This window comes from Dromaius novaehollandiae, chromosome Z (genome assembly GCF_036370855.1).
Source record: "Dromaius novaehollandiae isolate bDroNov1 chromosome Z, bDroNov1.hap1, whole genome shotgun sequence".
NCBI classification, from domain to species: domain Eukaryota; kingdom Metazoa; phylum Chordata; class Aves; order Casuariiformes; family Dromaiidae; genus Dromaius; species Dromaius novaehollandiae.
Genome location: NC_088132.1, coordinates 1823255 through 1841805, shown reverse-complemented (window position 1 = coordinate 1841805; position 18551 = coordinate 1823255). Strand labels below are relative to the sequence as shown.

General features: G+C 34.4%; 1 protein-coding gene across 8 annotated transcripts in view; it reads right to left on the bottom strand.

The window, feature by feature from the left end:
- ZCCHC7 (zinc finger CCHC-type containing 7) overlaps positions 1–18551 on the bottom strand; it is a 119708-nt gene that overhangs the window by 15841 nt on the left and 85316 nt on the right. For all 8 annotated transcript variants that reach the window (XM_026099382.2, XM_026099384.2, XM_026099378.2 and 5 more), the window contains 2 exons: positions 18018–18188; positions 8869–8904 (listed from right to left, as the gene is read on the bottom strand). In XM_026099382.2, the coding sequence (XP_025955167.1) occupies positions 8869–8904; positions 18018–18188 (207 nt within the window). The remainder of the gene's footprint in view (positions 1–8868; positions 8905–18017; positions 18189–18551) is intronic.

Genomic DNA, 18551 nt, shown 5'->3' with positions numbered 1-18551 from the left:
CAATGATATTCATCCAGAATATGTCCTTAAGGAAGTGTCTGATCACCTATATATAATGATCAAAACACAAAAACTTTTCTAAGCCCATCTCACACACTTATTTTTTTAAAGTAGTCTGAATACTATAAACAGTTTTCACTTTAATAAGACTTGGAACACTGAATAGTCTATAGCTTATAAAAATGGATGAGAACATGTTTCAAATTTCTCGTCTCTCATGTCACATAGATACCTCACTGATCAAAATTGTTTTCTCCAAACCTATTTCAGAGTATGTCAGTGCAACCATATTCCCTCTCTTTCCCCCTCACACCGTCATCAGAAAAGGAGATTTAATTTAACCAGGTTGTCGCCTGCCATCAAAAGAAGCCAGATAGAGACTATATATAATGTGCAAATCTAGTGTAATTAATTTTAAAGCAGAGAATACTACAGGACTATCACACAGTCCTGAGAAATTCTTCATGGATATACACGTGCATGCCCATGCACAAGCACTCACTAGCTATTTTTTTAAGTGCCAAGGAACACTACAAATATATTTTAGAAACAGAATTAATTGCATGGTCAAGAAACAAAATAAAACGGTGTATATGCATAAAGTATTTTCTGTTAGCTACAAGATGAGGAGTTACTATGGGCACATAAACCATAAGCTGGACAAAAAAAAGACAAGCAGCTTTTGGACTCAAAGTTGCTTCTGTGGAACTCTGAACCTGAGCAGTAACTGTCCCTTTTTTCCAACTATATCAGCCGGTCTACTATCAAAATAGTATCTCTTCCTGTAAATCTTGCCTCCCTCATATCTCTGGAGTATCAAAACTTCAACCATGCCCCTTCTACATAATACTGCTTTACAGTAGGCAGTAGCAGTGCTGTAGCACTATCTGTATTGCAAAAGTACAGAAAGTGAAGTTATGAAAGATGCCTTTTCTTCAAGTCAGACACGGATCATACGATAGAGTGAATTAAGTTTCGCAAAAGTTTATCAAATTCTGCTGGAGATGAAAAGAAGCACCAGCGACAGTGGTATCATGGTTTGTTTCAATTTGAAGTGCTACTAAGACAAGTATTTGAGTGTTATATTCATGGCTTTTGGAATACATTTGTTAAATGTTGCTTTAAAAAAATTAATATACAAAAATAAGTTAAAGCTGTAAGCATAGCTTTGATCTCCAGAAGCCAAAAAATTTTAAGTGAAGATATCCTCCTTGCTACACATAGGTATTACAGCATATGTGATCTCAGAGATCACCACTACTCTGAGACTTTTCCAGTACTGAGCTAAAACAGTATCTGTTTAATAATCTGTTAAATCTACACTCTTCATCACACTATACAGGCCTTTAATTCTTTTTAATTCCTTTTATGTCTGATATTTTTAAAAATGAAACCAAAACTAGGATGATTTTATTCACATGACAGGGCATAACAAGATATGTTAATGTTACTGACATGGTAGACCCTCTCAGAATTAAATCAGTGAATACTTTTTGGGAAACCTAATCCATAGATTATTAGCATGATCAAGCATAATTTTAGAAAGTTTGAGTGGATATTTGACAGGCAAAACATTGTTTATAATTATGAACATACAAACAGTTTGTGGATATCTATGTTCCGCTGATAATTTATATTTTAACTGCTTTGTAATACAAAAATTCAGTAAAACACATTTTATATTAGTTACATGAAAGTGTACTTCATCTGATTGATTGCAGATAATTTTTGCCTGCATATGGAAATTCTGAAAAGATCTCCAAGATCCAGCAAAACTAAGACACCTTAAACACCTTTGTATCAAGCTCAGAAGAATATTTTTCAGGAATTTAGATACCTGAATATGAATATTTACATACAAAATTTACTGCAGGAGAGCCTCACAGAAATAGTTATTTTTTTCCTCAAATAGGAGTCTGTTTCCAAAAGGTATCACAAATCTGATTCTATTTTGAAAGTTATTTTCCTTATTTAAATGGTTAATATTTGAAATAATAGAATTATGTATGTGATCATATAAATTTATCTATTCAACTTAAATAAAAGGAAAAAATTTAAAAAATCTAAGCTGCAAGCACTAAGGAAAAGTTCATGTTAATTCTTTTGATTAAATGAAGAGGACTTATGTATATGATAGGCAGACATTTCAGCAATGAATCTTCCCATGATTATCCTGTTTTCTGTTTAATTAACTACAGTTCTGGCATATAACACAAATAATACATGTTGAGCAAAGAAAGACTATAATATGTCGAGAATAGAACAATTCCTGCCAACAAATTTGTGTGGGTGGGAATTGGTTCTTATTCTTTCTCCAGTTCTGGGCACATCCTGCCACCAGCAAATGTCACAGCAGTTGAAAATGTTACATGATACACAAATAATATATGTTACACAAACAATTTCCTACGTACTCTGGAGTTAGGTAACTAACTAACTACAGATTTAAACATTCAGAATATTAAAACATCTAAGTTTGAATTTCCATTCCCTTTTCTTCTCTCCCTTTTCCATTTAAAGGCAGGACCAAAACTTACTGTTTTTCTAGAAAATACGAAGTTCCTTAAATAACTGTAATGTACACATTGAAGTAAGAGACTCTCTGAAACATGACATTTATCAAAGATGAACAGTTTGAAGAGTGTACTGTACTTGGAATCCCCAAATTAAAGAAATAGAGATCACTTGGTTCAATCAGCCAAGCTTTATATTTCCTCCAACTCCTGGATTTCCAATTATATATCACAATACAATTCCTGGTCAAAGTGTAACTGCTCTTTAACACTAAATGTAAAACTACTATTCATTTTATTGTCTGGGGAGACAGATGGGGAAGAGCAAGAGTCAGAGAAAATATTAGGGAGATCACGCAGGAAGAAACTACCATGTTTAAATGATTAAGGTAAGTGACAGTTGATTATTTTGTTGCTGGAAGATTATACAGTCCATCCAAAATAGCTTCTGAAGGTCCATGTAGGAGCCTAGAATTCTAAAGAGGCATTTCAACTTTGTTGTCTGATGTGACAAGGGCCGGATCCTTAACTGGGGTAACTATCGCAACTCTGTAATGTAATAATATGTATCAATTAAGGATCTGTCCGTAGCAATAGAGAACTACCATAAAACCTTAACTTTTTCCCATGAAAACGTGCAAGTGCAAAGGCATGGGGACAATTTATTGGTAAGTCATTTGAACTTTTTATTTCAACTTTACCAGCAAATAAAAAAAAAAGATTATTCAGCATGCATAGGTTGGTAGATGTATTAGCTGAGCTATCATTTTCCTGAAAAAACATTCTAGATAGTATATTTTTGCACACATTATGTATTTATACAATGCTATTGAAGCTATCTGTTTTTCTTTTAGTATTTTAAATACAATTTTAAAGTAAAATTTGGGAAAGAACTCTGTCTAATGGTCTACCCTACTGAAAGGTAAGTTACTAAAAATAATTTTAAAACACCTAAAGACAAACTGCTCAAATGATGAAATCCAATATAATTAACATAAATGTGACAATCTAGTGGCCTGGCAATCTTACTTCATGTAAGACTAGAAGAGCTGACATTGCAGCCATGTTCAAAACCACTGCAACAATCTCATCCCTAACCCTAAACTGAGGTTTAAACTCTTCTTTAAAGTACTTCTAAGCTCATCCTTTGCCTGCACAAAACTTACAAAGGTCTCTCTAGAAAACAAATTTTTCACCAGAGCCATATTTTAAATTTTCTCTTTCTGAAAGTCACCTCTTAAAGACTTTAAATTGACTTTAAGCAACACTGCTTACATTTTTATTTCAAAAAAAAAGTGGCAGGCCACAAGAAATTTTAATAATGGCATACAAAGAAATCCGAGCGCAAAATTTAAACATAAAAGATGTATTGTCCCTTCATGTCTTTTACGCATAAAGGCCAAAACAGCCAATTCCTGTTTCACCTTTTTTTATGTAAGTGGATTAAAAGTAAGATTAACAAACTGTCAAAAAGCATGTTAAATGATAGCTTCTGCTAGTTAAAAATTCTGATGGTTGTAAAACTCTGTTGGTGGCCATCTTGGCCTAGGAGTTTTAATATAAATGAGACTGGTGAAGACAGGAGATGGGGGAAGGGGTCCTTACTGCCAGAATAGTTAGTACAAGGGGATGGAGAGGTTATTAAAAACGAGCAATCCTTACTGAAAGAAACAACCTAAAAAGAGTAGAATTTGTTTTTTAACATATGCATATATATTGAGAAACATAAAAAAATAGAAATTCTACTCTGTCCAGTATAGGAATGGAATTTCATTAATCTTTATATATTTATTGAAGAACACACTAATACTGGCAACACTAGTTCCTGTCTGGTTATTGTATCTACATTTCGCTCTTGAGCTGGACCTGCTATATTCAATTCCACATACCATTAATCCCCCTGAATTATGAAACAGTATAGCACAGATGGGAAGATAAACCAGTACATGTTTTATTTTATATCAACGTATCAAGGGGGCCATTTTGACCTTTCCGCAGTACCCTTATCAACTACCAAAATACAGAAAAGACATAAAAGTTGCACTTCTGCCAGATTCATATGAAAGAACACACACAGTATACAGTTTTGCAACTTAAAGAAAACATACATTACTATGTATTGAAAAAAATTTCCAGAATACCTATCATCAATTTTACCAGGTACCTAAAATGCTAAAGCCATGGAACTACCTACAGAATGGGACTTGGACTGGATCCAACGTCTCATTCACAGGTGTATGTACAGTATTTAAAAAAACTTTCTTCCATTAAAAGATGATCCCACATAATGTCAGTTCCAGCTCCTTCTATCTACCAAGACCCATGTCTTGCTATGTAAGGCATTGCTCATATTTAGTTACACATTTTCCAGAACTTCAGAAAGGCTTTGTTCTACAAAACTCACAACCAAATACTCCACAATGAACATCTGAGGTTAGAGGATGGTAGATTTTTTTTTTTTTTTGTCCAACATGCAGAGATTTACTTAAAATGGGAGCTGCTACAAGAAGAAAGGTAGTCAATCAGCTATCAATCCAAACACAGAGGGATGCTTTTTTTTTTTTTTTAAGAATAAATTGCAAAACTGAACAAATGTAAGCTGGAAACTACGGTGCCTTAATCACAAAAGCCTATTCATTGACTTTCTTTTGTAAACAAAGGGCTATAAACTGGATTGTAGTTAAGTACAAAAAAATTAATAATTGCATCTATATTTATAGTTGAAATTCAAAAAGACAAGAGAAAAAGAATTAAGAAGAGTCAAAGATTCTGAGTACGAAAAAGTGCTACTATGAGCACGTCTAACATCCCTAATGTGGGAAAAAGGGGCACGACAGCATGTTCTTTGGAACAAAGGCCATATTTTTTCTGGGTTTGCAGAGTACTGCAAACTGGTACTTAGAAAAGCAAAGTTATAAGCTAAGCTTTTGATTAACCTAGAACAAAGAGTTTTACAATACCTTCAAATTCCTTGTGCATGAAAAAATTACAACACTTATTATTATTTACATGTTATCAAGCTACAATCAAAACTGTTTATCCTAGATCTGCAAATGCAGTCCTTGTGGGGTTTTTTTTTGAATTGATAATAACCTCTTTGATAAACCTAAGCTGGTATAAAATCTATTTATTGCAGATAGACATCTATATGAAGGAAAACATAAAATAGGTTTTCACAAAAGGTTATTTTGCTTTTCTGATAAAGGAGAAATATATAGAGAGCAGACACAATGGAAATAATTTGCAGAAGTTTTAAATCACCATCTTAAAGAGGTTATTAAATATTATTTTAACACACAGTGGGAATTGGATTGTTCTGCTGACTTTGATTGGTTTTTGCAGAATAATTTTAGTTAACAGAGTTGAAAGGACAAGTTCAAAGAAAGTAACTTCATCCAGTTACAAAGATTTGATTATCATAGAGCCTTTAAATTGAAGCTTCATTGAATACAGTATGATTATCTTCTTTCTATCAAAGAACAAATTAAAATAATCATCTTATAATCCTTTTTGCCATTTCAATTGCTCATAAGATTTCTTGTACTGGTAGTCAGTTTTGGTTAGAACAAGAGATTTCCGCCTGTATTACAAAGTATTTGTAATGTGCCAAAATTTGTTACCATAATAGTGTCAACAAAAACCAACTACCATCCATAACAGCAGAATGGATTTAGTATTTAGTCATTGTTCCTACTGAATCTGTGTTTCAGTGCAGGGGCTATAAGGAGTCAATAGATGGCAGTCCATCTCTTAGGAAAGAGCCAGACAACGAATAAAATCACCAAAAGCTTCACAAAGAGAAAGTATGAGACCCTGTTGTTTTCAACAAGCGTTCACAGTAATTAACAAAGAATACTTTAAATAATGCACAAGCATTTAGACAGACTTTGTAATAGCTGTTTTTAAATAATATGATAAAAGCACTTTTTTATTACAAACCTGAATGCATGGTTTTATTTGTGAACACAGGTACCTGTATGTGTGATACTTATGATCAGTTCACCAAAATCAATTTAAATCTAGTTGAGTCTATGGTTAAAGCATAGGAAAAATTCATTTTAGTCTTAGTCTGTATGCTAGAGTCAGGTTATTCTATACAGCAAAGTAACAGCCATAATAGTACATTTTCAGTTCTTTGATTTTTATTAAACGGTTGCCCCATTTGTACAGAAATATTTGTTCTAAACTAGGGAAATTTTAAAATAATTTCTGTATTGAAACCACTGTGCTGTTATGAGAGTAAACCTACTTTCTAGTTACAATTCTATGAAAAATATACAATACACATTATTCTGTACAGAAATGTAGATTCCTGCAATGAACACTATCTACTTTTTTTCTGCTTTATATGTCAAAGAGCATATTAAATGGAAAAATAAAAGCTGGGGCTCAAACATTTAAACAACTCAGATAATATGGTTTCTTGTGGTATTACATTTTAAACATCAAGTATGTCTTTTACTACTTAAAGTCTGAAATTCTAGTTTTAATTTGATTGTAACTCAAATTGAGTCAAAATTATTTTTCCCAAGCCAAAAATGGGTAAATTCAAAGTATTTCCCATATATCAGAAATCTGTATTATTAGCAAATAATCTGGAGTTTACTGCAAACAAAAATTCCTTTAACATGAAATGAAAAACTAAATTTATCATGGTGTGTCTACATCTAACCACATTTCAAAATCGTCTCTGAAAAGCACTAAAAAGCTCCAAATTGACACTTTTATTAATAAACTTGTATTCATAACTATTCCATTTTCTAAAGTAGAGCTTGTTTTGACAAATGCTGTTAGTTTCACACAAAGTGTAAACTCAGAACACTTTCTACAGAATTCACTGCTAAAATTTTCTACCTCATACTAACTCCTTGAAAGAATCAGTTTTCAGGTTGTTCACACTAAAAAAAAAATTATTTTGAAGTATTGATCGTAACTCACTTTTTGAGGAATTTCAAGTAATTAAATCTTATTTTGGCAAGCAAAAATTTGGCAAATCTTATAATGGCAAGCAAAATTAAACCTTACAGGCCAATAAGAAAATAGAATTCATTGTATTACTGCATTTAATAAGCCTATCTAATTATTAGATTCCAAATATCATAAACCTTTCAGAAATCATTTCTACACACACTCTTGGGGATTATAATGAAAGAAAAGATTTACCTTTTTCCTTCATGCATTTTTAAAAAAACAGACAGAAACAGTGACTGAATGCACCTATTGCTCATATTCTTTTTATGAAGTCTATACCAACCCTGTTTAAGACAAAAGTAACTCCTCAGAGAGAGCAGAGGATTTCCAAAGCAGATCTTTGTTTTAAAATTATTAAATAAGAAAAGAAAAACAATAAGATTTTAGCACAGAGTTTCCATAAAAATTAAATTTAGAAGCAAAAACAGAAAAAAGAGCATTCCGTTGTGAGGAAGTGGCAGAGGTGACATGATAAAGTACATCTAACATTACTACTTAATAGGAAAAATCTACACCAAGGAATAGAAATGAAAAGTTATGGACAAACTTTACTACTTTGCCTTGTACATATAACATCTACTATTAATATTTAACAGTTAAATACATATAACCCGGATTTGGGTAGTTCTGAGAGCAAATATTTAGCTGAACAACAAAACCCCTCATATTCAAGAACATTTTTATGTACAATAGTTTCAAAAATGAATACATTCAAGCTTTGTGATACAAATCCATGGTTGTCTTGAACCAGTTAAATATTGTTCCAGGTTTCAATATAAGCCTTTTGTTTTATTTTTATCTCTATTTTACATATGAGGGAAAAGCTCTAATATTACACTGGTACAGTTCAGTAAATTTAGTTTTGTTGTTTAAATGATTAAAGATCAACTAATAGAGGCCAAAGAAGACGTTAGAACTATCTTCTTTCCCATTAGAAATTACCTACAAAACTTTATAACGTGTATTTCTAAAATTAATATCTCTACTCTGACTAAGATTTCTTTTGTTCTTTTAAAAAGATAGCTTTGTCATTCATAGTGATTAGTTAACAGAATCTGGGATATGTGAGATGGGACTATTACTTCTACTGTGTATCTCAAGTTAAAATTTAACCTCCTTAATATGTGTACAGTAAATGTAGTCACTGAAAGGACAGCGTGCTGCAAGGCACTCCTTTAATGGTTATAGTATTAAAACCAAATCAGAAGTTCTAAAGATGTTTAAAAAACAGTGACAATGTTTCATTGCATTTTTCAGTTCAAAAACTCTTCAGATGTTTATTATCTTCTTGCAGAAGATACTTGTCTATATTTTATGGTCAGCAGTTCACAGAAGAGTAAATAGACTGGGTGTAGAAGAAAATAAAAAAGGTGTTTCTACTTACTGTTAGGTGATACTGCCTCCATATTTCTGGGCAAGCCTGGAAAATAAAAATATTGATCAGCTAGGAGCATGAAACAAGGTGCTTTACAGCCTGTTGGTTTTGGCATAACACAGTATCCACCGGTGTCGGTCACAGGAAAATAAGAAGCTTAACTGAAAGGGTCTGCATTTCAGCTTCAAAAACCTGGCTAGACAGTTTAATTGAATTTTACACTGGTTTAACACACTCCCTGCCATTGTCAGAAAGCCAGTAACAGTTTTTTCTCTCTCTTTCTTCTCTAAAGGTTAGAAGTTGGGGAGAGTAACATGCTCTTAACTGTAATAAGTATTAATACTGTAAAATAAACACAAACAAATTGAAATTCTACATTTTCTAACTTTTTAAATTTACATAATGTTTTTGAAATTAAATCATAGGGTACTTTCCTTTCAGGCAGGAATAGGAATATTTTAGTATTTTTGTACATATCTCTATCCTAATCAAAATATAATTGTTACATGTAATAATCCTTAGTAGCCTCATGTCAGATGAGTTGTAAACAAGGAGCATAACAGATTGCTATAATGTTTCTATTTTTACAATGGCTTCCTTGATTGTTTTTTTTTTTTTTTACTTTGCCAATCATGCACACAAACTTCTAAGTGCAGTCCACTGTAAAAAAAATGTACAGAACAGATTTTCAGTCACAACTATTCCGCAATATCCTGAAGAATAGGTAAGAGACAGAAAAGAGCAAAATGTGAAACATCTTTAACAAAATAAGATTGTGTTAATTATCCATGAGACAGGGGATATTTTCTGAATGGTTCTTAATATTTTTACAAAATTAATGGTATTTCTGTCTGCTCCTCTTCTTCTCCCCCAAACCCTAAACAGCTACAGCTATACTGGTACTTTGTCTATTAGCCATTTTAGCATTTGAGAGAATGTGTACAGAGTTATTTCAGTGGAGGTCTTCTAGTTTTAAAACATTTACACTTACAGTAAAATAACTTCTCGATCATTTGAACAATTACAAAGGTGGTTTGCCAGTCTCAGTTTTTAGTACATTAAGAAGAAATATTACTTATTCTGTGGCTTCTATTTAACATGTTGTAGTTCTAATTTCAAATATTGAAGTCTCATGACTACTTGCAAATTGGTATTATTAACATTTCTTAAGATTTTGACGAATTTTTTCTCTCATGCCTAAATTCTTGCCTTCTTTTATACTGACAGAGCATGCTAATTAAAAAACAGCAACAACAACCAATACTAGCAACAGAATCTCTCAAAAAATGATCTGAGTTTTTGACAGTCACCCTATGGCATATACAGTATGTTTTCCCCGGATGTGATGGAAATTATATTATTTATTATTCATTCTGTCAGTGACACAATTTTCTGGAGAAAAATCTACAATCTGCTCTGTGTAATGGTTCTACATATCTCCTCTTACTCAAATACTGCATGTAAATATTTAAGCATTATATTAATATTTCTATAAGGAAACTGTGAAATACACCACATCTCTAACAGTGGAAAACACTACAACATTTGACGGTTTGAACACACTCAGGCTGTCTTGGAATGCAAACAAAAGGATTTTCTTCCTTCACCAAAACAGATCCTAGTTTGGCACTTACATAGGATTCTCAAATGCAATATATAAACATTCTCTATTCAATAACAAAAATTCTAGGAAAGACATTGCCTTCTTCCTCAAAGCCATAAAGGGCTTCAACTGTACACAACACTTTTGCTGGTTTAGCACAGGGGTAGCAAGCAGTTATTTATACATTAGTTCTGGATAGTTTTTGATTACCACAGCGTCCCCACACTAATATGGTTGAAAAATTGCAATCAATGAGTTTTCATACACTGGCAAAATGCCACTCTGCCATATGACCTTTACTTACACAGCAACTATTTAATAAAGAAAAAAACCAGGATTTTTGAATAGTATTTTTTTGACCTGGCACAAAGGCAGAGCTTTTGGCAGACAACTGGCAGAGCTTTTAACAAAATACTCAAATGGCAACAATCCCAACTACTAGCAATTCTATCAAAAGGTAGGTTTTATTATTATCATCTTTAAGCTTGTTTTAAGGCTGTGGGAAAACTTAAGGGAGGCAGGAAGAGGAAGCTAAAGGAAAATTGGCCAAGCATATTTCTTCATTCAGAGAGTTATTCAATGTAATACTTTTCATAATCACAATGATCACTCAAAAAACTTCAGAAGTGCAATACAATAGTCTAAAATGGTTGTCTGGCTAAACAACGGCCTTTTAAAAATGATGCTTTTAACTTGGAGTTTTACTGCTTTGCATCAACTCAGAACTATTGTCTGTATCTCTTATCATGCAATGACAAAAAAATGTAATTAACATTTACTACCAAATACTGGCTTCTCAAATGAAGTAAAGTGGTTTGTTATGGAAAAAGGCATAACCAAATACAACAACAACTGAATCTGTGATTTTTCTTGCTTATTTAAAAGTACTTAACCATGAATTGCCCTCATTTAAAGAAAAGCTCTTGTGGTATACAAGTATGATAGCAGTGTGATGAACTACATTAAAATAAAATTGCATTTATTTCCTGCCCCAGTGGTCTGACCTTACTAGCATATAGATGTATGAACACAAAAGGTGCCTACTATTAAAAGCGGTTCCACCACTTTACAGCTTCACAAAACATATACAAAGTACACTTTCCAGTATCTTTAACTACATCTCTGTGCCTTTTCTAAATTCCGCACAATTCTTTTTTTGGAAATTAATACTATTTTTATTGTAACTCATATTTGAGTACTATGAAATGGTTATTATTCATACTGTTCAAACATGAACCAACTAAGTCTGCCACACCAGATGAATCTAGCCAGTATATTGTGCATTTCAACCCATATTGAATTTTATCAGGTGCTAATTATTGTTTTACGAGAACAACGGCTTAATGCATCTGTTGTTTAATTCCCACTTCCCTATTCTCAAATGTGAACATCAAAGAAAATAAAACACTCAATCTTAAACAGCCCCTGACAGCAGACCAAGACTCAAGTGTTCAATAGACAAGGCCCTTGCCACCAGTTCTCATATTTCCACAACAATGAACAAACACAAAAACAGCACTAAGCGGCCTTTCCTCCTTTTCAGCTCCCCTTGGCCAGTTGTCTGCCTTGTACTAGAGAGAACCCTTGAACACAACCCTGCTGGGAACACAACACAGGAGAAAGGATTAGCCTTACTAACATGCTAGCATTTGCAAAAGTGAAGAAAAAAACCCCACTACTGTATTTGGTATATGAATAACCAAAATGTATGAGCTGACAAGAGACCAGGACGGGCCTATGGCTCCCCGGGAGAAAATGTAGCTGTGATGAGTGACAGGGCTTTCAGGAAATATGTTCACAATCACAGACAGTGAAGGCCATGACCTAGATCGTTTAAGAGCTTGTCTTGTCAAATTATCAAAAGCTTCTTCCTCTCTGAATAAAGAGTGACATAAGTGAGTGTCAGAAAGCTGCAGGCTGACAAGCCAAGCATACAATAACAGAATGCACGTCACATACTTGCCGAACACCGCCACGGCTAGCGGCAAATCTTAATGAGAGCGCGGCTGGCCCAAGAGACTTGGGTCCCTGCTGGCACAGCTACTCATCTCACAAAAATCCTTCAGCTCCAAGTCAGTTATGGTCTGACACGACAACTACAATTACTAAACACAACTTTTTAACAGAATCCTCTGGTGCTTTGTCAAAGTGGCGGCTGTTAGGAGCTGCCCCAATGCAAGTCACCATAGTAAAACAAAAGATTTAATAAAACAAACACTTTTCATTACCTTTGTATAAAAACAACTGCAAAAAGAATAAAATGCTTCACTTTAAAAACATTCTTACACAAAGAGATGTAAAGACTCTTCCCTCATAACAAGCTTCACATGACCACAATCTCCTGACACCTCAAAAGAATTAAGGTGTTTAACCACAGGGATTAAAAAGACTCTTTGTAATGTTTACATATGCTTACGATTAGATAGAAATTGACTTACGAGCAGGCATGAAAAAAACAGAATGCCACTGAGGGAATAAGATCACATGGAAAAATTGGCAAAATCATTGGTTTCTTCTAAGAGACTCAACAAAAAGGAAGAGAGAGAAAAGAGTGAGAGTATGTAATGTAACTCAAGGAAAAACATCCAATCATAGCACCCGTAATAGAACCCTCACAGACTTTTAGCCACTTCAGCTTCAGTATGCGTAGAGACACATCCAATCCCTCAGATGCTGGTGCATCATTAATGGTAAGCACTTGACAGTAAAAATTTTGAAAATGACAAAGGCAAAAAAGAAATCTTCTGAGAGAACTGACTCTAAAGGTGGTTTATCCTACCAAAAGAGATGTCAAGATAAATGTCTATTGAAATATACTTCCACTGTTTGTGAAGATGCACTAGCTAACAAGATTATGCTAGAGGTGTGCAGATACGCACATGTCTCTATGCAAACAGTGCCAGTAGACATAGCACGGTTAAAAGCTCAGGAGACCGGGACCTACCACCTTCTAACTCAAAGGATAAGGTCAGGCAGCCCACAGAATTTCTGTACACTGTTTCTTCCTAATTGTAAAGGAAAATCTTGCTCTGTCTACCATTTTTGCCTCCCCTGCCAAACTGTTCTATTTATGAAGTTTCTCTTCTACTCTCACAGCAGTGGAGCTTCACAAGAGCTCTGGTGTTCAGCCCTGGTAAGGAGTATTTCTGTGGATCTGTTCGGAACAACGGTATTGTCCAGCTTCAGATACTAACTCCATAAACATTCCAAAGTATTATCCTGTTCATTCCTTCTGAAACAGATCATACTTAATAATACATAAAGGAATATGTCCTTCTCCCTAAATAAATTTTAAAAATTAGTTTAATGTGGAAGGCTCTAGAAGAAAAATTCATAGATAGTTAAGAGCATCACTCTTGGGAAACAAGCTAATGACTCCTGGAAAACTAGAGGAGGACCTAATGAGAGAGAAGTAACTGGCTGAGAACGCTGATCATTGTATCTCATGACATGTACCTGAACAGTTGCCAAGTTTGCAAAGACAGTTCCCATTATGCGCTTTTCAGCACGCATATATGTAAACAAATGTACACACACATATATATTCATGTATACACATGTATACATATGCACACATATATATCCACACACACATTCAAGGCTGGGCAGTGATGCTGCGGACTGCTGATGTGCTGTTTCCTAGGGTGAGCAGTGTATGGCCAGAGCTGAACCCGAGACTGAACAACTCTGCTACACACCTCTTTTGTATTCTACTTGATGACATCACGCTGTACTTAGCTGGTTCCAATATGACTCAGAATCTAAGACAACTCCATGGATTTTCAGGATTATTTCAGGGACAATGACAGAACTAATGCATAAAACATTTATTACCCTGAAACTGTTTTTAATCAGTTGTCAATGTCAGTTAAATCAATTTGCTCTATGAAGGCTACACTAGATTTTTCAGAGCATTCTGGTGAACTTCTCCCTTGGGTCAATTTAACATCAGGTTCAGAGTGAAAGCTGTGGTCTGCCTCCAGTTCACATGGACAGCAGAAACACCACAAAGGGAAGACTGATACAGAACAGCCATAATTACTGGGCTTGGTAAAACACTTCCAAATTTTTGATAAAATGCCCTGTAGGGGACTCATAACTCTTTACCAGCTGTAACAGAGGCATAGACATGTAGATCTGTTACTATGAACAGTTAACGCAGGATGAAAACTATAATTATTATACTAGGTCAGACCTTGCCATGGTCTCTAACTGTGGCCATAAGCCAATGCCTCATGAAGTTTAAGAACAGACCAGACATGCATACTTTGCCCAGCTCTCTTCCACATTCAGCTGTTATCAGCTCAATGACTTTCCAAGCTAGATGCAATTTCTATGTATTTAATAAGCTTCAGTGAATTTCTCTTTCATGAACTGGTCCAGTCTCCCCTAGAACCTGGGTAGACTTTCTGCATCTACTATGTCCCTTGATAAAAAGTTTCACAGGTCTGCTGCCTACTGCATGACGAATCACCTCCTCCTGTCTGTTATGAATGTAGCTCCTACTACCTTTGTCACATGCCCCTTAAGTTGTTTATGGGAAGAAACAGTGAACAACTGATCCCTAACCACTGTCTCCAGCCTACTTATGGATGATTCTGTAGCTCTTAGTAGATCATCCCGTATGTCTTCTCTCTTCCAGGCTGAATAGATCTAGCTGACTTTATCATTTCTTGTGCTGGAGGATGCAGAAGACAGGGACCAAAAATGCACCAACTTCTCTATTGCTTTCCTGGTAATTCCTCACTTGACCATCTTTTTTCATAACGTCTGAACATCAAATTGATATTCTTATGGAAACATCTCTCATAATTCCAAAATTTTAGTCCTGGAGGGTAACAGTTAGCTCAGTGCCCATCACTTCATATGCACAACTGGGATTATTTTTTCCCATGCATATCACTTTAAATTTATTGACAATAAAATTTATCTGCCATTTTATTGCACTTTTCCTCCATCTATTACAGTCCTTGTGCAGTTCTTCACAGTTGGCTCTCATCTTTGCCACCCTAAACAATTCTCAGAAAGTTTTGTCACCCTATTGCTCACCTTCATCCATGTAATGCTTGAATATACTGAACAACACAGAGCTCCAGAATGCCACTGCAAGCATGACTTACTCTCCACTTTCTACCTTTTAACCAAACATTTATCCATCCAAACCTTGCACCTTTATCCTCTTATTCCACACCTGTTTAGTTTGCTTAACAGCTTTTGGTCAGGAACTTCGTCAAATGCCTTTTGGAAACTGTATATTATGTCTGCTGGATTATGTTTACACACATGCTTACTGACCTCTCCTTTGAATGATTCCAGAGATCTGAGAAGCAGGGCTTTCAAAAAAGCCATCCTGGATCCTCCCAAGAATATCACATTTTACCACCATTCCACCATCCTATTTGTTGTTGCTGTTCTTATTGATATTTTTGGTATAGACATCAGGCTGCAAGATCTGATTACCCAAATCTCCCTGGAACCTTAAAAATTTTTACTGCATTTGCCTCTCATTTACTAATCAGCTATAAAGAAAGAGGTTACATACTACCTTCAGTAATCTGGTTATTTTACCTTCAGTTCCTTTACAACTTTTGGATAACTACTATCCAGTCCTGTTAACTGGTTAGAGTTAATTTTGTCTTTTTAATTTCAGAGAGATTCTCTGGTGACTCCCTCCACACAGCAAGATTTCAAAGCAAGGTTTCAGCACAGACATGTCCCAGCTTCTTCCAAAATGAACATCAGATGCAAAAAAAGTATACTTTATCTGAATGAGTTCTTAAAGCATATCTTAGTATCCTTACAATACCTGAACAATTTTAACACTTGCATATCTGTTTTCCTGACAAAGTTATTTATTCATTTATCCAAGGACAACTTTGAAAGTGTAACACATGTTCACTTCACAACTGCTCTTGCCATTGAAAAAACAGAACATGTTCAATAATTCCAGAAAAAATTTTAATGCTATCCAAAAAAGTAAACAAAATAGCAACAGCAAAATGCATATTTTTATGGGGCCTCCATCCTTCTACAAAATAAATGGAAACCCTTCAGCCATTTTGCTCTTCAACCTGAAACAAATAGCCATGTGTCTGATAGGAAGTAAACTGAACATTCTATTTTTTCACAAGTATCTTACAGATACATAAAGAAAGCACTTCCATAGTCCCATTTGGCAGAATCATTTATATACTGTGAATACAGATGCAAGCTTGCTAACACCTAGCAAATGTTGTTTTGTTAGGTAAAGTAGGGAGAACAGTATTTGCACCAAGTACTTTTCACTCTCCAATGCTTTGACATAGTAGGGAAACAGAGTGACTGGCAACAGGGACAGTGTCCACTCTAATCTGTATGAGCTACACTGGTACTATATTTTCTAAATAGAAACAATCTGGTTTTGAATGGTAGTACCAAAGACAGAAAATACCACTTTGGTTCTTGTGAGATTAAGAAAAACATCAGTAGGTTCCAGGCATTAAACACGTTTATGTATATTATTCTGTTATTGGTAGAGAATACAATTCTGCAACTCTTCCACTACTTTATAAATTCTCTTACAGCACATATGTGATGAGCCAGTCCGTGGGACATGGAAGTGGACAACTACTTTCATCATTATCTTTTTTACTGCATGTTTATAAATAATAGAAAAGCAGGCAGAAACTAAGTTATGGCACATAAATATGGTTATAAACCTGCTTCCTTATAAAGTACTGCCAGATAAAATTTTCATTCACCTGTACTGGCATAAGAAATAAACTGTACCATTTCCATTTCTGTCGTAAAGTACACTTGCGATGTAAAATACAATAGAGTTATACATGCCTCCCAAATCTACTTAGATATTAGCTTAAACTTCTAACAGTATTTTCACAATTGTTCAGGAATATGTAATCATAGTAAAAAAAAACTTACTGATGTGGGATTGTTGGAGCATCGGAGCTATTCTTTAACTCTCACTTGGCATGCTGGAGACATATCACGTCTCCTAATTTTAGTCTACCACCACCTCTGATTCAACAGAAATGAGAAAAATTCTCTAGTGTGCCTGTTGCTATTATTTTTAATGGTTCTTTACACACAGAGAGAAGGCTAAAATGTTACATTTAAATACTGCATTTATTAAACATTTTTTCTGCATTTTTTCTCCATTTTTAAATCAATACATTGAAACTATCTGAACTGCATTTGTTAGGCTTTTAAGTCTTTCCCTTAAATGTGATGAGCAAGACTGTAAAAGTTCTTAAATCTTTTTACCAAACATGATGAATAAGGCATGGCCATGCATATTTTTCACTACCCAAACTACAGTGGACAAAACTAAACTAATAACTGGACATTTAAAAAGATACAGTTTCTTTCCTTTGGATCACTCTTAATAAAAACTGTGATGCTGTTATGTAAGCATTAGCTATAACATTTTCGTATGTTTATACATATATGCACTATATAATATAATATAAAATATAACAAGATTTTGGTTGTGTAGCTTCCAGTTTTGACAGATACAGAAACAACAGTGAACGAGTTCTTTGCCATATACGGTACTCACATCAGCATAATGCCCTTTCATATCACAGCGGTTACAGTGTTTATTCCAATAGGCTCTCTCAAGACACTCCTTAGAATAGTGTCCAGGCAAACAGCAGTTCAAACAAAACCGTGCTGGGCAAGTGTTTTGTAGATGACCTCTTTCTGCACACAAACAACAAGGGGGAATCTTCTATGGAGAAATACAAAAAGAAGTATGGTAAGTGAGAAAGTTTCAATGGACTAAGGAAAAGGAAAAAACATCAAAAGATGAAATAAAGAAGAAACCACCACAAATAAATGTCTGCTCTTTACTATGAACTGCATGGGTATTATGTTTCATGAAGAAATTGAAGTGAAGGAAGACTAAACAGAGTAAAATTACAAATTCCCTGTTCCTCTTGGTTTCTGACCTCGTGTCAGGAGCACTAAAAACATTGCATGCACTTGTATTGCTTGCTCAGTGAATACAGCAAAAAGTAATATTAAATTAGATGGCATATTTTAAACATAGTAGAAATGTTGGACACTGTATGAACTCTTATTTTTCATGACA